Source organism: Sceloporus occidentalis, unplaced genomic scaffold, assembly GCF_023333645.1.
Source record: "Sceloporus occidentalis isolate IW3139 unplaced genomic scaffold, rSceOcc1.0.p SCAF_4, whole genome shotgun sequence".
NCBI lineage: Eukaryota > Metazoa > Chordata > Lepidosauria > Squamata > Phrynosomatidae > Sceloporus > Sceloporus occidentalis.
In genome coordinates, this window is record NW_028316984.1 from 98,083,076 (window position 1) to 98,104,647 (window position 21,572).

Here is a 21,572-nt window from a genome sequence, read left to right on the forward strand (position 1 = left end):
TCAGATCTGAGCATCCACAGATGGCAAGCGAAGTTGTTTTCAATGGATGTGCGTGCACATAGCTGTACTAGCAGCTGCACACATGTCGAGCCACCAACTGAGGACAACAGGACTTGAGATCATGTGTTTTTTCTAATCCACTGGGGGGGGGGGTCCAGAATGGATCCCCTGTGGATACAAAGGGCCAATGGTACACTACAGTCCAGTGATGGAGAATCTTTTAAGGGCCGACTGCCCAAATTAAAAGGTCTTCTGGCACTGGGTGTTACCCGGTGCTGGGGACAGGAGTTCTGGGGCATGGGGCAGGACACCCTCCTGTCAGAGACAGCTGAAGGCCCAGGGGGGAGGAAGAGGAGGCAGCTGGAGGTTGGCGAGGGTCCCCCTGCACCGATCCTGGCCTTCAGCTGCTTCCGAAGATGCATCTGGAGGCCTGGGAGGGTCCCCCTGTGCCATCCTCGACCTTCAGCCGCCTCCGGAGAGGCATCTGCAGGCCGGGGAGGGTTGGGAAGGAGGAGGAAGTGGTCTGTGCCGTGTGCCAGAGGCATTACATGCTAGCTCTGGCACACGTGGCATAGGTTCGCCGTAACAGCTATAGTCTGTTTTATGCAGACATAGTCTTGTTTTCTGCAGCTCTTGAGAACAGGATCCAGATCAATGGATTCAAACTACAGGAAAAGAGATTTCATCTCAATATGAGGAAGAATTTCCTGACAGTAAGAGCTGTTTGGCAGTTGAACACACTCCCTCAGGGTGTGGTGGAGTCTTCTTCTGTGGAGGTTTTTAAACAGAGGCTGGATGGCCATCTGTCGGGGGTGTTTTGATTGTGTTTTCATGCATGGCAGGGGGTTGGACTGGATGGCTTTTGTGGTCTCTTCTAATTCTATGATTCTACAGTCAGTGGGGGAAAGTTGTAAAAAAATTTGTAATTACACAAATCAATTAGGGAAAATGTTTTTTAAAAAACAAATGTGTCAGTTCAGGAAGAAACCAAAGTTTGCCAATCTACAAACAGGGACAGGAAGAAAATGCAGGTGGGATCTGGACATTCTCAACAAAACTTGGACTGAATACTTTTTCTTCTCTCTTTTCATGTGAACAAGCATGCAGAGGATTAGACTGTTAACGCTGCAAACAGCTGTGAACAGGTTTTGAACTGCTTTGTGTCTAGTTCCTGTGTCTAATTATCTGTGAAATTTGAAGTAATCTGTGTATGTGCTGTATATTATACAGATGATTAATCTTTCCCTTCCTGCATTATAATTTTCTCTTGGCAATCTCCTTTTGAGTGCATCAGGCAGTCTGGGTAAAGCCATTTTGTCATTTGGTCATTTATCAACTCTACACGTATTTTATTTATTATATTTCAGTTCCATCCAATAACTTAAAGCTCTCTGACAGTTAACAAAATGGAAGTTTAAAACCATACAATGTTAGAATTTAGTAATCAGAGTCAGAATCTGGAACCAAGATACAACATAAAACTGAAAAACATTTTAAAATAACCGGAATTTTGTTAAAGATTTATAAACACCCCTCATGGAATGTAATTCCCAGTTCTTGCTGCAGCATGACTCACAAGCAAGTTTAAGACTGCTGCATAGATATACCCAATCTATACATACACAATGAGTAAGGCACACTTTTTCCTGCTTTGGGCTTTATTCTCTTGAGTGGGCCATACACCAGTTGTGGGTGGGGTTGTAGCCAGTGATGGAGGGGCGCAGAACCCTTTAGGACTTAATGTGCGGCTTTAAGAGGTCTGTGAACTAGATGCAAAAACTATTTTCCCCTTTCAATTTCTTTCCTGCTAATTCATTTTTTTCCTGGCCCTGGTGATTTTAAGGTATTTTCTTTTTTCCTTTGTAAGATACATAGTGATTTTTCCTGTCATGATGATGATAATAATGATCCTGCCTTTTCCCCAGTTTGGGACTAAAGGCAGCTTTGTTGTTGTTGTTGTTGTTGTTGTTGTTGTTGTTGTTGTTGTTGTGTGCTGTCAAATTGTTTCCAACTTATGGTGACCCTAAGAGAAACTGTCATGGGGTTTTCTTGGCAAGTTTTTTCAAAGGGGGTTGCTATTGCTGTCTTCTGTGGCTGAGAGAGAGTGACTTGCCCAATGGGCTTACAAGTTTGACCCAGCATTTGAATCCTGGTCTCCACTGTACTAGTCTAACGCTCAAACCACATTGGCTTATAAGATCTAAAATAAACACAGCTAAAATCCACAGTACACACGTTAATGTAATTTAACTATCAAACTATAAAAATATAAACCACTAAAAACAAAACAGCAAATCGAAAATCCAGCACAGTACGTGCTGCAGTCTGGAAGGCCTGAAGTCTTCCAAGGCCTATAGAAACAAAACAAAAAAGTCTTTACCTGTCTGAAGACAGATATCAAGGAGGGGGCCAGGCTTACATCTCTGGATAGGGAGTTCCTGAGACTGGGGGCAGCCACTGAGAAGGCACTCTCCTATGTTCCCACCAGAGGTACCAGTGAAAGAGGTGGAGAGAGAGAAGGGATTCCCCGGAAGATTTTAAAACACGGGCAGGTTTGTATGGAATAATACAGCCTTTCAAATAACCAGGGCCTGATCCGTATAGGGCTTTATAAGTCATTACCAACATGTGAAGTCGAAGTCTTTCATGGTTGGCATCCATAGTTTTTTGTGGGTTTTTCGGGCTATATGGCCTTGTTCTATTTTGAATTGTGCCAAGAAATGAAGTGGCATCCAATAGAGCTGTTACCACAAGGGAGTTGTGTCCTTCCTGTAACCAACCCCAATTAACAATTTAGATGCAGCTCTTTGGACCGGGAGCAATTTTTGGACAGTGTTCAAAGGCAGCTTCATGTATAACACATTAAAATAATCCAAACACAATGTAACCATGTGGTGAAATCTGAAGTTTCAAGGAGTGGGCACAGCTGGTGCACACTCCTTAACTGTGCAAATGCACTCCTGGCCACCATGAAAACCTGATCTTGCAGGGTTAAGGGTTGAATCCTGCAAAACACTCAAGCTGTGAATTTGTGTCTTCAGACAGAGTGCAACCTATCCAACCCAGAGTGAATCCCTATTCTGCTTTTCGACTAACTAGGAGCACTTCTATCTTTTCTGGATTATGTTTCAGTTTGTTCACCCTCATGCAGTTCATTACTGATGATAGGCACCTAGTCTATGTGGATGGAATAAATTTCCACTGTAATAAAATGTATACAAAATATTTTGTCTGTTTTATTATGTTAACTGGGAAGGTCATTAGTTTTGATCAATTTCTCTGCCCCCCCCCCATGCCCCCTAACCAATGGTTAGGAACCACTATCTTAGCTGAAATCACCCCTCTTTTTTCTTTGACTCTTAGGACTTTATCACATGGGGAAAATTGGAGGTTTAAACAGGTATTATCCAGCGATATTCATGGTAAAGATTTTCATACACCATCGCCATTAAAAATGACTTATCCTGGGAATAACCAGGGAATAACCAGCAACAAATCACGGGATTTCCCTATGAATGATTTGTTGCTGGTTATTTCCTGGTTATTTCCAGGATAAGCCATCTTTAATAGCAATGTATGTGAAAATCTTCACTGCAATCATGCGAATATCACTGGATAATGCCTGTTTAAATCCACAATTTCCCCCCCATGTGATAAAGTCCTTACACTTATTCATATATTTGCTCAGTCACTCTTACCTAACTTTCTACTGAGCAGTTCTGCTGGGAAAGGAACGAATTTGTCTTGCAGTAAACCAAACTGAAGAGGGCTTTTGCTTCATAAAATTGGACCAAAACCTACATGTGGCCCTAGTACTGCATGTTTCCACTTTCTGACCCACACAAAAAACTTTTCACCATCACATGCTCTGAAGCCACTCACTCTTCATATTTGTAATGCCATTCATTGGTGGCAGGATCATGCCAAAAGAGAAGGGGCTTCCACTCAGTCCCATTGTCCTTCCGTTCTCGGGCTGCATTCCTCTGTTCCTCTTCCAACACAAACTTCTCTTCAGTTGCTTTGTTCTGGTCCCCTTTGCTGATGGCACTTGTCACATGCTGCCAGAGTCTATCAAAACAACAAAATAAGTGTCCATGGTCAGGACAGAGACAGTGATGGGGTTCATGGACCCCAGAAGTATTTTTAAAGGGAATGGGAAGGGGTTAAGAGCAATATTAAATTTATCATAAAATTAATTTTTCTTAACAATTCAATAATACAAAAAAAGAAATGAAATATTAAGCAGTATTAAATCATACATTTAAAATGGTCCCCAACAATGAAAAGCTCAGAGTTCAGAATTGGCCTCTTTCCTTTCAGCTGCAACACCTTCTTTCACTTTGGGTGTGGGTTAGGAGAGATTTAATTCTATCACCTACTGTGTTCATGGTCCAATCAAAAATTTCTATTGCAAAACAGAATCCATCAGATCACTACTTCAGAAGAAATATGTGACTTCCTTCTTCCCTTGCTTTATTTTCTGAATACTCCATTGTAGGGTCTCTGTCTTTTTGTTCACCTGCTTACCTCTCAGATTCAAACTCTGTTTGCTCTTCAAACAGTACAATGTGACGCTTTAATCTCTGCTTTCGCACCTCACTGGTTGGGTTCCAGAAAATCTCTGTGCTGCTATTTTTTAGGTCATTTATATATACTTCTCCATCCTAAGAAAAGGAATAAAAGCATTTGATATTAACATAAAAGAGCAGACATGTCTGCTCAGACTCCTTAAGGTTTAAGTGAAAGGAAGTACTTTATTATCCATACACTACCCCATTCTGTATACTCTCTTATCAGGTACATTGGCAAAAACCAAGCAATGTTATTTCCCATGTTCCCTGTTACAAAACCACTTCATCATTACTTTCCACCAGAGCATCCAGGAAACACACTATTCCCTTGTTTCTATCAGTGGCCTGACAAGGATTACTTGAAACACATTGGGCTAAATCAAGATTGGGCAGTTGTGTGGCTCTCCAGCTATTGCTGGACTGCAACTCCCATCTTTGGCTACGCTGGTTAGGGCTAATAGGGGGTGCAGTCTAGCAACATCTGGAGGGCTACATGTTTGCCAGCTTTGTGCAAAAAGAAATTGTATTTTTGTGTATTGAGGAGACTCTCTGTGTCCTGCCATCTTGTCTTCCCTCCTCTTTGTCTGTCTCTTTGCTACCACTCAAGCCAGCACACATGGATTGTTGCTTCAGTTTTATATTACAGCCATTCAGTGAGGTTGAATCTCATATTTATAGAACAGGTTTGGGGATTCTACAGTAGCCTTTGGATTCCAGCTTCTATCAGCACTAGCCAGGTGGCTAAAGGTGACAGATGGTGGGAGGGTATAGGTTTCCCTTGGTCTAGTAGCTATATAGTTATATGGTACCACTTTAATATCTTTTGTTGTTTGGGAGAAAGAATACATTTGCATTCCAACAATCTAATCAAATGCAGTGCCTAAAAACAATGTATCTATGTATTTGTTTGCCTTGTTTATTTATTTATTTATTGGATTTATATCCCACCTTTATCCCAAAATGGGATTCATATATTTTGCCTTCCTCTAATATCTTTAAAGTTGCATACATGTCTCTTCTCCTTCCCACTTTATCCTTGCAAAAACTCGATGAGTTAGGTCAAGTTGAGAGAAAACGGCTGGTTCAAGGATACCTAGAGCTTCCTGGCTCAGTGTGGATTAGTGTTCTAGTCCTAGTCCAGTACTCTAATCACATAGGTTTATATTCCATTACATCTTGCAGGGTTTTATTTTTTGAGATACTGCACACTAGATAATATTAATCATGGGATTTCAGTTAAAAATGGATTGGAGAAGAATACATGAAGTGAATATAGCCAAGATCTACATAAACTTGAAGATTGGCAGTCCCTCTATTTTCAGGGTATGATTAGTTGTCAAATAACCAACTGCTTGTTTCTCATGGTACCTTCACTGCTCTGATTTCATGGAGTAGATACACTATCCCTGCATTTTAAATCTTGACATTCTACATATCTGTGGAAGGTGCTTCCACCATGTTGTCTGCCTTTTGTTATAGAGACCAACTGGGGATATGCATGCCCTTTATTATAACTGAGTACAGTCAGCCCTCCTTATCCACAGATTTTTTTAATCCATGGATTCAAGCATCCATATCTTGAAAATATTCAGAAAAAGCATACATTTGAAACAGAAAACCTTGATTTTCCATTTTATATAACAGACACCATTTTGTTATGCTGTTGGATTGAATGGGACTTAAGCATCCATGGATTTTGTTATCCACAGGGGGTCCTGGAACCTAACCCCAGTGGATAACAAGGGTCCACTGAGTGCAAGAGGTTCTCAATGAAAGGTTCTCTGTTTCTTCTCAAGAAAACATCCCTCACTACTGTTAGTAAGATGAAACATCAAGAAATTCCCTCTGTGTTTCCCTTCCCTTCTCCAAAGGCCTTTCAGCACAGCTAAATGATGTCCTCAAGGATAGACAACTGTGGGCCTCCATATTTTTTATTTTTTGGATAGCAACTTGCATAATTCTTTATTAATGGTTATGCTGTCCTAGCTAGGACTAATAATAAATAATAAAATTTTATTTATGTTTCCCCGCCTCTCCCACTTGGATCGAAGTAGGGTTACAGACTAGGTAAAAGCACAATACAAGCAGTAAAATTCTCTAAACGAATTACTAACAATTAAAATATCCAACATGTAATTAACATTTAACAATTAAACAGTACAATCAGTAAGTCAACCAGCGTCTCATTCAAGAGGGGGCAAGTCAGTCGGTGTGTTATATCACATCAGAGTAAGCTTGGTGAAAGAGCTCGGTTTTAACTGCTTTCCTAAATGCCTCTAATGAGGTCGCCAAACGTATGTCCTCAGGAAGGTTGTTCCACAATCTCGGAGCCCTTATGGAGAAGGCTCTTTGCAAAGTGGAAACATATTTAGGGTCCGTAGTTTCCAATAGATTCTTGCCCGATGTTCTAAGAGTGCGGGGCGGATTATATAGGGAGAAGCAGTCCCTTAAGTAACTCGGACCCAAGCCATGTAGGGCTTTATAGGTAATAACCAACCCCTTGTATTGTGCCCGGAAGCTAATAGGGAGCCAGTGAAGATCTTTTAATATAGGTGTTATATGGTCAAACCTAGATGCACCAGTGACCAGTCTGGCTGCCATATTTTGTACTAATTAGCTTCTGAACTTGATAAAAGGGTAGCCCCAAGTAGAGCGCATTGCAGAAGTCTAGGCGAGAGGTTACCAGAGCATGTACCACTGTTTCAAGATCCCTTTGGTCCAGGTAGGGTTCTAGGAGTTGTAGGCCAAAATTATCTGGAAGGCCACCATTGCTCATCCCTAAATAGCCACTGCTTCACTGGCTACTGGTACATACTCAAGCTTTATGTGCTAGGCTTCTCCGACTGATAATGTCCAGAACCAACTGAATCCCCCTCCTTTTATTATTTTTCTTATTTGTGATTTTTAAAAAACTTTGATGTATTGTTATGTACTTTTTAAACATTTTTTACTGTTTAATTTTATAGTTGGGAGGGAGGGTTGGGTCGGGGTCTTGTGGGGCTTGTTGTTTTTATTGTTGTATATTGTGTTCACTTTGCTGTTACCTGCCTTGATCCTCAAAGCGGAAGAGGAGGGATAAAAATAAATATTTATTATTATTATTATTGGCTGAAGTCAGGTTAGTTCCTTTTTCAGAATTTGAGCCAGCATTGTGAATCATATCAGCAAGATATATGTCTGAGCAAATGGAACTGCTGGTTGCATCAATTTTATACCAGAACCTCTTCTTTTTAATTTAAAGATCTGTTTCAAAGTAGCATGACACACAACATTATTCCCAACTGTTCTTTGGCAGTCTGGACATGCATTTTTTAAAATTGTCAGCAAAGAGGATTATGATTTCTTACCCAGTGTCCATCGAGGCTTGCCAGCACTTCTTCTCCCGATTTAATCTTCCCCGAGATTTGATTAATGCTTGTGCTGCCACCGAAGAATGGCTGTTGGGAGGAAAGGAATAGGAAAAAAAAAAAAAAACCACCATTATTCAGCCAGGAAAAGAAAACAGCCAAACTAAAATTATATCTACTGGAGGTCAGAAAGAAGCACAATTGACAGCTCTCAGAATTCAGACAAGTACAGTCCTGTATCCTGGTAATCCTAGGCTTCTAGTTGGTGTAATTTCTGTCATGTGACAAAACATAGGTTGTGAAGATACACACGTTTCAGGTTTCTGCAGGGTGAAGTGCTCATTGGATAGTCTGGACAAAGTCTGATATAATTATTCAGTGCATAATTGGGTACATTCAGACCACATACTGCTTCATTTATCAAATATGAACCAACTTGGGACAACTCTAGTGCGCAGACATTAGTTGACTGCATTACAACCAGTGGCATAGGAATGAATTTAGAAGTGCAGGCTTTCAAGTCTTCATAGCCACGTCCCCATGGAGACTCCAAAATCACAGGGTTGTATACCAAACAGTAGCAGAAAGTAGTGTAATACTCAATTTATTTTGATCAGCTGATGGCTGTAGAACAGTGAGCTGGCAAATGTAATGGCAGATGACGTCTTACTCCCTTTTACTGAAACAGCCACACAGTTTGACACCCTAGACCCCGCCTTCCTGTTTACAACTACAATATATAATCTCATCTTAAAGAGCCTTGAAGAAATTTATACTATTTTCAGAAGTAGTGTTGAAGTCCTTTCGGATATCCCCTTGTTGGAGGTGACTTATGATTTTATGCATGATATTCCCCTTCTCCCTTTAACATGCACAATACATAACTGATGAAAAACTAGCAAGGTTTGCAAGATTAGCCATAATTGGAAAACAGGCTGGGTGGGTGGGAGACCCTGAAAAGGAAACAGAAATAACTACAAAAATAAAGTAGAACTGGAGTGCTGGAGTCATGTTCAAAATGTGAAACAAAGTTGGTTACCTTCAATTTGAATTCCAGTTCTGCTCGATGATTGCTTTTCTCACAGTCAATAGTAACCTTCCCCCCAAGCTCCATTGTCATGGTACCATACAGAATTCCTAGAAATGAAGAAAAAACATTAACAGGATATTATTTTTGCACAGACTCCGTATGGTGTTAAAATAGCTAACCATGTTCATTATGACTTGCATAAAATGATACAGAAAGAATTCTGGTTCTTCAACAAATATTTGGTTACATAACATCAACCTGAAACATCCTCACTTCCCTGTGTTCTGTGGCACATTTTACAAAATCACAAAAGGGTCTAACCTTACAGATGTATAGACATGCTGTATTTATCATTTATAACTATTTATTAGATATGTTTATGTCCTGTCTTTTGTCAAATGAACACAAGGTGGCATATGTGTCTATATTCCTCCCAATTTATCCTCAAAACAACGGTCTGAGGTAGGTCAGGCAGAGAAATAGTGACTTGCCCAAGTGTTTCTTGGCTCAGTGACGCAAGAACTCAGAACTCCCAGGTAATAGTCCACCCATCTAATCTCTACATCATACTGGTTTACCACTCATAATCTATGGCATGGGTAGGCAGGTTGTCCATTATGTCTGTTCTGCAAAGTGATTTTAGGTCAATTGAAACAATCCTGTCTAATCTTGGCTCTGCAAGGGACTTTTTTTGCTTCTTTGTGCAAAAGCAGTGATTTTTAGTTGCCATTCTAGCCCTTACTGCTTCCTCCTATGACTCCAAGTACAGGACTAATGGGAAGAGGAGGGAGAGGAGCAGAGCACGGCACCCATCTGAACTGAACAAGAAGCAGGAGGTCACAGCTATCAGTGTGGCACTATTTGAATTTTTTTTTTTCACTCTGCACCTCAAATGAATGGAGGTGACAAAGATTGCTTCTTGTGTCATTCAGGTATCATGAAGTCAAGGTAGACAAGGAGGAACCCAAGTAGTAACCAACAGCCCCATTCTCTTGCTTTCTGCAATATGTGCCAGAGCTAATCAGGGAAGGAGGGAGAACTATAGTTGGCTTTCCATATCCATGGATTCTTTATCCATGGCTTAAAAATATTTAATAATAAATATTTCCCAAAAACAAACCTTGATTTGATATTTTATATAAGGGATTCCATTTTACTACTATATGGTACACAATGGGACTTGAGCATCCACTGATTGTGGTATCCATGGGGGGTGGGGGGGTGAGTCCTGGAACCAAATCCCGGTAGATACCAAAAGCCCACTGTACATACAAGTATAGCCTTGGAGTTCCAGGAGTGCCTTCCAAAGCTCTGCCAATGTTTTTTTCTTACTGCTCAAGAAAAAGGCAAAGCTCTTCCTGAGCAAGTGGAGTTGGAAGGTGGAACACATTGCAAATATCTCACTTTCATTTTGCTCCATAATAGTTTAGAAAAATTGTCATCCTTTCCCTTTTATGGCTGGAATCCAAGTGCCTGCTCCAGGCTTCTATATGCAACTAGAGATCTAGGATGGCTACACTTCACTGACAGCCTTAACCTGTTCCATCTCATCATTTGGCCTAGTCCCACCGGAAAGTATTAGCAGTCTGATCATTTATTTATTTATTTATTTATTTATTTATTTATTTATTTATTTTAAAAGTAAGTAGGTCTGCAAACTTGTTACAGATACAAGATTTTTTTTTTTTTGTTGCTGGTGGATGCCTCTTCAAGGCAGAGAAAAGAATTCCAAAGCAAGAGAGGACAGAAAACCTGCAGTTCCCCACTCTACCAATATCTCACCTTTGCAGTGCGCATAGGGCATAGTAATGATGTACTCCTCCCCACTGCTTAGAAATGTCAGCTTAGCTTGGCCATCCAATAATGCTGAAAGTGAATTACCTGTAGAAACAAGAGCACTGATGATTATCTAGTTATGTTGTGATCAACCTACTTATAACCGGGGAACAAGAGAAAGATGTACAGTGGAACCTTATTATACGCGAGGGATCCGTTCCGGATCCCTCCGCGTATAAAAAAATCCGCCTATGCTCGAGCCCCATTGTTTCCAATGGGGCTCGTGCGCGGCGATGCGCAAGGCACAACAGGTGCGCGCACCCATTCAATTGAATGGGACGCGCCGCCCCTTCCGCCCCGCGCACGCCGGCGGCTTTGAGCACCTATGCTCAAAGCCGCCTATAAAAAGGCAGCGTATGCGGAGGCTCCACTGTATAAACCAAAGGTATTTTTGTTTAATTTTAAGAAACACAGGGTCTGCCTTCTTTCTTGCCTTTTAAGGCGAAGTGCAACTGGTTTTATGGGGAAGTGCTGGGATATCTCAGCAGTCTATTCTTCTAGATCAATGGTAGGGAAAGCATAGGCCTCCAGATGATGTTGAATGGTAATCCCTATCAGGCCCTAGCCCACTTTTCTCCAGGATCATTCTGCAATGTGTATAAGGAAACATGGAATCCACCATACAACAGCATGATTAGAGTTTTACAACCTATCAACTTTGCTACAATTATTCATTTGTTACACTTATATGCTGCCTGTCCTCCTAAGAGGTCAAGCTGATTCACATGGTATCCAATCCCATTTTTTACCCAGCAACCCAATAAATAAATTAAATTAGGTTGCGAGAGAATGACTTGTTCAGGTTACCCAGTGAGAATTTCTAGACAAGTATGAATTTGAACTCTCTTCTCTGAAATCCTAATTCAACGCTCTAGCTAATACAAAACACTGACTCCCAGATTAATTATTCTGTTTGAGAGCCTTTTGAGAGCCTCCAGGGTGCAGATTATCAGAGAGGAAGGACTGAGCTATCCAGTCTGGCAGAAATGGTGGACCTACACCTCCTTATGCAAGTTCAGACAACATTGAACCACTATTGACCCACAAAGGACCCCAGCCGCAGAGACTGATTATTATTCTCTACACCCCACATGTGTATTGCCAAGTCAAATGGTGATGTCAGTGGCCAATCTCACCCTTTATTTCTCTCTCTGTATACCCCAGAGGGATAGACCACTTTTACTTAATCCTCTCACTCATTACCTTATGTTTCAAATTGCAATTATTTTACATAGTTGTTAAAACTGCTTTGGAGATTGGAGGAGAGTATGATCCATAATCATCATGGCTGCAGTCAGCTTTCTCTGGTAGGCCTTCTCACCCTCCTTCACCCCACATTCAAGCTGAGCCATGCTGGAAACTTGAAGAACTTGTTTTGGATAGTTTATCTTGGAATTAAAACAACAACAAACTCATATATGTACTGAAGATAGCAGTACAGGCTGGCTTCCCCGCTCTTAAAAGGGTAAGTCCATTTTCTACCTAAGTGAAACTGATTATTTCACAATGTATCACTGAAGTATCCCATGAAGAATAACAAAATATAAAGTAGGTTACTTTTCTTTCAGTTGACAGAAGCAAAATGAAGAATCGTGAGATCATACCAGGGTAAACTTTTCTTTTTCATTGGTCACTGATGACCCTGATCATAGAATCATAGAGTTGGAAGAGACCACCAGGGCCATCCGGTCCAACCCCTGCCATGCAGGAAATCCAAATCAAAGCATCCCTGACAGATGTCTTACCATAAAACTTAGATTTGGCTAGAATGCTGCCAGTAATACAGAATCCATCCTTCCTGTTACTGACATGAAAGGCTGATACTGGAGGATGATGAGAAACCTACAAGGGAAGTCAACATAATACAATACAATAAACATATGTACCACTTCATTCAGATGTGTTATAGCACAAAATGTTTACTTTAATTGTGGTTACAAGTTACCTGCTCAGCTATATAAAATGTGTGACTGTTTGTCTGTGGATGAAACCAGCAACAACGAAAGGTCTCTCCCAAAATGGGATTGTATGGCTTTTTTATTCCCTGGAAGAGAAGAGGTCATGACATCATTAAAACCTAGTGCTCCAATATGTGCACTACAATTTTCTATAGTAGCAGCACTGTTTATGTGAATCAAGACAACCATCCACACTGCAGTGTTCATTCAGCCCCCATCTGAACCATCCAGATACATCTTTTAATGTAGAGAAGGATAATAATTTTCATCCAGTGCTAATGCCACTTGTGTATGCCTGCAAAGGAACTGGTGGAGCGTGGTGCAGGAGCAGCCTGGGGTGTTGCTACTCCAGTTCCCAGAAGCCTTTGCTAGCAAAACCAACAGTGATGAATACTAACAGTTGCAACTTAATGACATCTGAAAGACACCCCTCCTGCTTTAGGGGAATCTTATTTAGTTCACATGAACCTTACTGGATTATGACACTTCATTGCTTTTTCAGTTTGCTTTTTAATCTGCTGCATCATTAGAACAATGTGAGAAGCAAACTATGGGCCCAAACAGACAGGCCAAAATAAAGCTGCTTCGGGCCACTTTGGAGGTATGCTGTTTGAATGTTGCATGTGTCCTAAGAGGCCGGAAGCCACATCAAAGCCATGCTCCAGTCCTAAGGACAGCTTTGGTGCAGAATCTGGCCTCTTAGGACATATGCATCATTTAAATAGCTTACCTCCAAAGTGACCCAAAGCAGCTTTATTCTAGCCTGTCTGTTCTGGCCCTATATCTTACAAAATAACTTAACAGAGCATTATTCAAAAATGATGGTCTGTGGACCAGTGCTGGTACACAAGCTATTAGTGGCTGGTCACAGTGAGTTTCCAGGAAAGAAAAAAAATAGTTGTAGCCAATATGGTACGGGCTCCTGGCACATTATGGAAAAAAGATTGCCCATCCCCATATCAGCTCTCCTCTATGTCCCATCTGTGGGGAAATGCGTTGTTGAAGACACGAGAGAGGGCCTTCACTGTGGTGGCACCTCAGTTGTGGAATGCCCTCCAGTTGGAGGCCAGATCACACCAATGTTATCATTTTGGCAGCAAGTCAAAAGTTTTAGGCCTGATTTATTTTATCCAGGCTGCCTATGTGCTATGGTTGTACTATTTTAAAATGTTTTAACAGGTTTTAAATTGTTTTTAATTGATAAATTGTTTAACATATATTTTAGTTATTTTAAAAAAAATTCTTCTTTATTGTTTTAAATTGATTTTATTGTAAACTGCACTGACATTTTTGAATAGAGGGAGGGACAGAAATATTTTAAGAAGCCAGAGCGGTGTAGTGGTTTTGAGAGCTGGGCTCAGATTCTATGGGATGAAGGTTTGAATCCCTTCCTAGCCATGGAAATCCACTGGGTGACTTTGGGCAAGTCACACTCCCTTAGCCTCAGAGGGAGGCAAAGGCAAAATCCCTCTGAACAAATGTTGGCAAGGACTGCCCATGATAAGATTCACTTTAGGGTCATTATAAGTAAGAAATGATTTGACGGCAATGAACAGTAACAGCAGCAGCAACAACAACATAACATTTAATAAATTAAAAAAAATGGGTATCAGGTAGCATGAGAAGCAATGATTTAACATACATTCTTAATAATTCTGTTTATCCCCAGAACTCAAAATATTCTGGAAAATTTGTAGTCTCATAATGACCACTTTTAATTGTAGGAATGAACTGTAAATGAAAAAGGATCCTAATTATATAACCCTCAGATATAACTGCAGCATTTCCTTACCTTTGGCTTCTTATAAAAGCCCGATAGGTACCATCTTAAGACTTGCTTTATTCGACAATATGGATCTTCTTCGAGAGCAGCTCTAATGGGAGGAAGAATAATAGCTATTTTACTTCCACTGGGTGGCTTTGGTATAGGCTCACATCTCCACAATTAATTCATAGAGAAGTAATATCTCATCAGACACAATAAATAAATAAATAAATAAATAAATAACTTCAACAGCAGCACAATGTGAAAACTCTCCACTATCCCTTTAAAGTCTTCCCATCAGAAGACAAAGTAGGAAGTGACCTGGCATTTAAGAGGTTTGGTTTAATTGTATTTTCAATACACAATTTAGGAATTAAACATGATTTGTTCTTAGTAGGGCTGTGCAACTGATTTGGCCATTTGGTTCAGTTTTCTACCAGCTCCAAACTGGATTGGTTCAATCTGGTTCTGGAATAGATCAGTACAGTCAGATGCAATTTGGACTAATCCTGAAATATTGACTCAAAAAAAAAAAATGAAGGGAGGAAGGGATGGGATAAGAATTCTCATTTGGATTGTATGCTGTCATTTATGTTTATTACTGGAAATCCTATTTTTTAAAAAAAGAAACAAAGGGGTAAAAGTCAGACTGTGGATGCATCTACACTGCAGAAATAATGTAGTTTGATAGTCTTTTAATAGATGCTGTATTGAGGCTTCTTCCTGCATTACCCCTTCCTTGGGTACAAAAAGTAAAAGGCAAAGGCAAACCCCTTCTGAGCAAATATTGCCAGGAAAAACCTGTGATAGAGTCACCTTAGGGATGTCATAAGTCAGAAATGACTTGAAGGAACAGAACAATAACAACAGCAGCAAATCAAACCTGGAATGTCCCTGGAATCCAGGATGACTAAGCTGAGAGTGTCATACTTATGAAAAGACATGACTCACTAGAAAAGAAAATAATGCTTGGTACAGCAGCCGGAAAAGAGGAAGACTGCATTACAGGTGGATGGACTCAGTCAAGGAAGCCACAGCCCTGAGTCTGCAAAACCTGAGCAGGACTGCTGATGACATTCTCATTCATATGGTTGCCATAAGTCAAAGTTGACTTAACCACAATTAACAGCAAGAAAAGTCACCATAAGTTGGAAATAACATGAATGCACACAAAAAGCAAATAATTAAATTTCTATTACAACTTGTATATCATCTTTAGTTTTAATAACTGCTGTTATTATCATTATATCTGAGCATTAATGGGAGTAAGCATGAGATGGGAGTAGATCACAGTATTACTATCTGCCTTCAATTTACACAGAAAAAAGCATGGGCAAACTGCTAGGATATTACAGTACCAGCTGCCTACTCTGACACCTTGAGGGCAGCACCAAGCAGTCTTGCTCAGAATAGAAACAGAAAAGTCCCAGCATCTTGGCACAAAGACGGCTGAATCCTCTGGCAGGTCTTAGTCCTTCCTTCCCATCTCTGCTTCAAAGGGCTTAGGCAGCCAAATATGGAATAGATGCAGTGGAGGAATATAGGGCCATGAGATAGTGGTTTACAATGCCAGCCTAGATCACCAAATATCTTGAAGTGGATTTGAGGTTAGGTGAGATTGTTAGGAAGTTCTCAACATCTAGACTGCTGGCAAAGCATTCTTTTCTAACTCACTGATTTCTTATGTTACATCACTGACCCCTGCTAGTTGGATTTCTGGTAGAAAGAAAAGCACCATATCTTCAAATAAGCTGTTTTTTCATTACCAATTACAGTCAGCCCTTCTTATGCACGGATTTTTTATACACGGATTCAAGCATACACGGTTTGAAAATGTTCAAGAAAAGTATAAATTTCAAATACCAAACCTTGATTTTCCATTTTTTATAAGGGACACCATTTTGCTATGTCATTATTTTTAATGGGACTTGAGCATACACGGATTTTGTTATACACAGGGAATCTTGGAACCAAACCCCACTGTATAACAAGGGTCCACTGTATCTACCATTACCAGCTAAATTTTTAACAGACTTAGATGACTATGCTTGTTTCTTGATTCAAGAAATAAGAACGATCATAGGGCAGATGCTGTGCCTGCTTCTGTCAAATGTTGCTGCCTCCCAGTCTGGTGCTCCAGTATATTTACTCTCTCTCTTTTTGGTACAGTTCTTCAACAGTAGACGTTGGGGATCATCTTAGTCACCTTACCTATCTATTTGTTCTTTTTCCTATAAATCACAACAACTGAGATTCTGTATACCAGTGGGCAGCTTTTAGAGGGACACAATTATTGTTGTTTACTGGTGGGCAAAGATGCAGTACCAATTGCATCACAGATCCCCGACCACTTACTTTCCCCTCTTCCTATTCTCACAATTCCCATAAACAGTTCTACAACTAAAGGTCACCAGAGTGGATTTATGGCCTGATTTACTGTGTCCACCGATTAACTTTGAGAGCCTATGTATTATCAAGAAACCCTTTCAAGCACACAAATGCCCCAGCTCCAGCTAGGCTGATGCTCTTGCACATCTGTGCACAGATGTGCCTGACATCATAGAAAAGCTGGCCAGTGCTGCTTACTGGGAAAGTAGGTCGGCGTGGTAATAATAATCGGAAAGCTTATTGAGGAAAGAGCGGGGCTCTAAGATGAAAGTGGGCAGAACCACACGAGACAAGTCCATGCCAGGCCGCAGCTGCTTCAGAAGGATCCACATCAAGCTCTTGTTTTCATCAGACACCGTTTCTGTTTGAGAGTATTCACCTGTCTAAAGAAGAAAAGAAATCACTCTGTGAAGTATGGTGTTTGGGGTTTGGATAGGCCTAGTTGATGGTACAGCAATGAGATCCCTAGTTGTTGTTGTTGTTTTTAAAAAACCCATAGTACTATAATGGTTATAACGGATATATAATGGATTTTTTTTAAAAAAAATAAATCTTGTCTAGGGGCCCATCCACACTCTATAATTAAAGTGCTATATTCAATTTTAATTGGCATGGCAATGTCCCATGGAATCCTGGGATGTTCAATGGTGGAAGAAGCATTTAGGATTCTTAGCTAGAGACTTCTAGTGCTATACCACACTAAGAATCCCAGAATTCCATAGGGTGGAGCCGTTACAATTAAACTGCTAACAAAATGCTATGATTTTATTTATTTATATTGGATTTCTATCCCCCCCCTTTCTCCCAAAACTGGATTCAAGGTGGCTTATGATAATTTAAAAATGGTATAACTGAAATATTAAGTTATAAACTAGTTAAATAATACTAATATTAAAACATAATAGTTAAAACACAGCATAGCTAAAATTATTTTAAAAATTAGAGCATCAAAAGCAGTGTAGTTACAGTCCACCCACAATATTTTGAATTAAATATAAGTTAAGTTAAAATTTTAAGTAGCATCTTTTTCTGTGTATTATTAAAATAATTTCCAGAAAATTTATTTATTGCTTTAGCCAGGCCCGCTTTTCTCAAGGGATGAGATCCAAGGTAGCTTTGATTATTGTTTGAAATTATTCAGGTCCTCCCTCCTTGAAATTTCCATATGACATATTCTTTCAAAATAAGACCAAACTAATTCCTTAGGATGCAGCCATAGCAGTTAAAGTGGGTTAATAGTACTGTAACTGTGTAATATGAATGAGCCCTAGTGAACAGATATTCCCTGCACAGGCGGAAATGGCTTCCATATTTTAACACCTTCTCCTTAGCTTTTATCATACAGTCACATGAATTCTTGAATGGCAGAATTTTAGTTTATAGATTAGTCAGAGTTTGAAGGTGTTGGTTTGTTTTTTTAACTACAACTCCCAGAATCACTAACTATGCTGGTTGGGGACTCTGGGACTTGTAGAACAGCAATTCTTCCATCTGGCACACTACATGCATGAAAGGGGCTATAAGCAAAAACATGTCCCAGATGCATCTGAGAAATCACGGGCCTTTTCACACTATACAATTATAGTACTATGATTCCACAATAATGGCCACGGCCATGGAATCTTGGGCTTTGTAGTTTGGGGAAGCTAAGAATTCTAAATACTCCTCTATAAATAATCCTGCAAATCCCAGGATTCCATAGGATCAGCCATGGCAGTTAAAGTGGAATCATAGGTCTCATGCTCTCAAGTTGGCTAGAAAGCACTATTGTGCTGAGCAAGTTCACTGTGAGAATTTAGTTTACAACTCTTGTAATAAGTGCAGAACTCAGTTTGATAAAAAGAAGAGTTCAGAGCAAGGACCAACAAAATCTTTCTTTCTTTTTCTATTGATTTTTATAAGTTGTAATCCATCTTGTGCCAAAGATGAACAACAACCCTAAGCTTGATCCTCCTTGGATAATGGAAACTATTAGACAAAAATGATTGCAGTTGTGCTGTAGGCCATGATGTGTATTGATCTGTCCATGTTCGCATCAGATGTATTTACCAACTGCACAGGGGCATATATCTTGGTCTTACACACATATAGTCCAATGAATTGAAAATCAAGTCTTGCCAACACCATGCATCAAATGCTTCAAGCACAAAACTACCTTTTTAAAACTGACAGTACTTGTATATCTCTTTAGTACTCAAAAAACAAAAAAATGTAATATTATTTAAAAGTAGCTGCTTTCCCCCATAATATACATTGATTTCTGCCAGTACACTAACCATCTTCTAAGTAAGCCACAAAGATCAATCAGAGGCTATTTACAGTGTGCATACAGAGGGTACTGGAAAAACAGGAACAAAATCCAAATGCCATAATTTTTAAACTACAGAGAAGGGCAAACCATGTCTGAGAAAACTGTTATTCTTTAGTGGATTGTCTCTGAACCTTACATAGCATATTTGTCCACTGCAGAGAATATATGTATAGAGAAGGATGTAAATCTTTCAAAAGTATTCGTAAGTGGCCCAATATACATCTACTGGCTTATAAACAGAAAAAGGAACGGTGAAAAAAGAGAACACTGAAATGTGCTAAGGCATCCCAGTAAAATGTAAACATTGATTAAGGTCTAATGGATTGTTGCCATGGTTCTGAATTTTTCTCTTGGCTTCTCCTATTGCCCCCACCCCCAAAAAACCCTATATATTGCTTTCCTTCATCATCCTCTGCAGAATCTGATCCCATTTCCTGTGAGTTTGTTCCTGAGAAAAGCTTATACACTGTATGACAGTAAATGTTCCATTGGGGTAGGAAAAGATATGTTCATGAGATATCAGTCAGGTCAATCACTCAGATTACAATCCTAAACACATTTACAAGAGAGTAAACCCAACTGAGCACAGTGGGACTTTATACCAAATACATAAGAAAGCTCTCTGGATGTAAAGATGTTCAAGTGGCTAGGAAATAATGCAGATCAGTGACAAACTAAAGCAGTTGTTACCTCCCCAAATTCTTCATAGTTCTGTTCCAAGTAGGTTGTTCCTTTATTTTCCTGGGACAATTCCCCATGGATTTCAGACTGATCGCTCTCACTCTCATTTGTTTTCCGGTTGTTCTCGTGCATTTCATTCTCAGACTCTTCTATGTTGTCTCTTTCAGATTTGTCTGAAAAAGCGTCATTTTCCAGGTGATGGTTCTCCAAAGCTGATTCATTAAGACTGAAACATACAAATGGTAATAACACCTTACTTTCAAGGTACTAAAAACTAGGTGAGATAGGCTGTTCCACCCTGTCCATGGAACATGGGTCAAGAAGTACAAGTTTGCACTAGAGGGAGAGTTCCTTGGAGACTTTCAAGGAAACTTTGGCCAAAGATGTTTTGAATGTGGCAATCATTAGGACTGTCACTTGTTCAAAGACAACTTGGTTGATTCACCATACAAGCTTGAACTAGTCATTCAGTTATTAATACACAAGGCCAAGCTAGGAAAAGGAAGGCAGAAAAACATTTTTTCTGATCTCCACAAATATTTCATTGCATTGTTTTAGTTCTACTGATGCTTAAGCCAATCCTACAAGTGAAAAATAAGTACAGATTACTGATTCTTGAAAATGTGTGGCTGGCAACATTTGCTCTCATAAATTTGCTTCTCCAAAGAGTGTGAGAAGCTTCACTGTGAGGTTGTTCCATTGGATCTCAACCAAGTTGGGTTATTTCAGCATGCAGGACAAGCCACATCAGTACAGTATAGTTCTTCATTGGACCTCTGCCCATTAGTATTAGCTTAGTTGTCCTTTGCTTTTGTTTCTTTTGGGAAGAAAAGGGTCATGCATTAGAATCACATGAATCTGAATTATAGGATTTGATATATAACAAAATATTGCAATTCAACTTTAAATGCCAACTGGGAAACCCATGTACGAAATCCCACTCTAATGCTTTCTGCAGGTATGGTTGGTATGGTCTTGGAGTTGGTAGATCATTTCTTAGCATGTGTGTTTGATTTACTACTTTGAGCTTATACAATCATTAGCATTTATAAACTTATGTTGTTGATTGACATCAAATTGGCTTCAACCGACAGTGACCCTATGAATAAGAGACCTCCAAGAAACCCTGTCATTATCAGCCTTGCTCAGGTCCTGCAAACTTAGAGCTGTGGCTTCCTTGACTGAGGGATGGAATACACTGGCAAGAAGGGGCAGCATGAAGCCTTGGGACCACAGCAAACACATTACGTGGTCCTGAAGGTGCCCTCTGCCACTAGCCCAAGTAGGGAGGGGGAAAAGATCCGCTCCTATTTGGGTTGGGTTTGGGCCACCTTAGGCTACCTTGGCAGAACATGCTGTCCTCCTGGAATGTCTTGAAGCCACCCTTGTGTGGTTGGCTGGATGGATTCAGGGCATCTTGGGCTGCACCCCCAAGCTGCTCAGAAGCCAGCTTTTGCAGCTGATCTGTTCCACCCCTGGGTCTATCTACCTGTAATATGATCTTCCTCTTTTCCAACTGCTTTCCACTTCAACAAGCATTATTGTCTTTTCTAATGAATCATGTGATCTCATGATCTCTCCAAAATGATCTCATGATCTCTCCTACAATAGCCTCAGTTTGGTCATTTTAGCTTCTAGGAGAGTTCAGACCTGATTTGTTCTAGGACCCATTTATTGATCATTTT

At 40.0% G+C, this 21,572-nt stretch overlaps 1 protein-coding gene across 4 annotated transcripts in view; it reads right to left on the minus strand.

Annotated features, from left to right (window-relative positions):
* Positions 1–21,572, minus strand: part of LOC149314394 (oxysterol-binding protein-related protein 5-like) — a 642,611-nt gene that overhangs the window by 7,154 nt on the left and 613,885 nt on the right. For all 4 annotated transcript variants that reach the window (XM_089521022.1, XM_089521020.1, XM_089521021.1 and 1 more), the window contains exons 9-18: positions 19,897–20,113; positions 17,094–17,278; positions 14,535–14,616; positions 12,730–12,828; positions 12,530–12,626; positions 10,731–10,829; positions 8,958–9,055; positions 7,919–8,008; positions 4,528–4,664; positions 3,883–4,068 (exon numbers count right to left, since the gene is read on the minus strand). In XM_089521022.1, the coding sequence (XP_089377148.1) occupies positions 3,883–4,068; positions 4,528–4,664; positions 7,919–8,008; positions 8,958–9,055; positions 10,731–10,829; positions 12,530–12,626; positions 12,730–12,828; positions 14,535–14,616; positions 17,094–17,278; positions 19,897–20,113 (1,290 nt within the window). The remainder of the gene's footprint in view (positions 1–3,882; positions 4,069–4,527; positions 4,665–7,918; positions 8,009–8,957; positions 9,056–10,730; positions 10,830–12,529; positions 12,627–12,729; positions 12,829–14,534; positions 14,617–17,093; positions 17,279–19,896; positions 20,114–21,572) is intronic.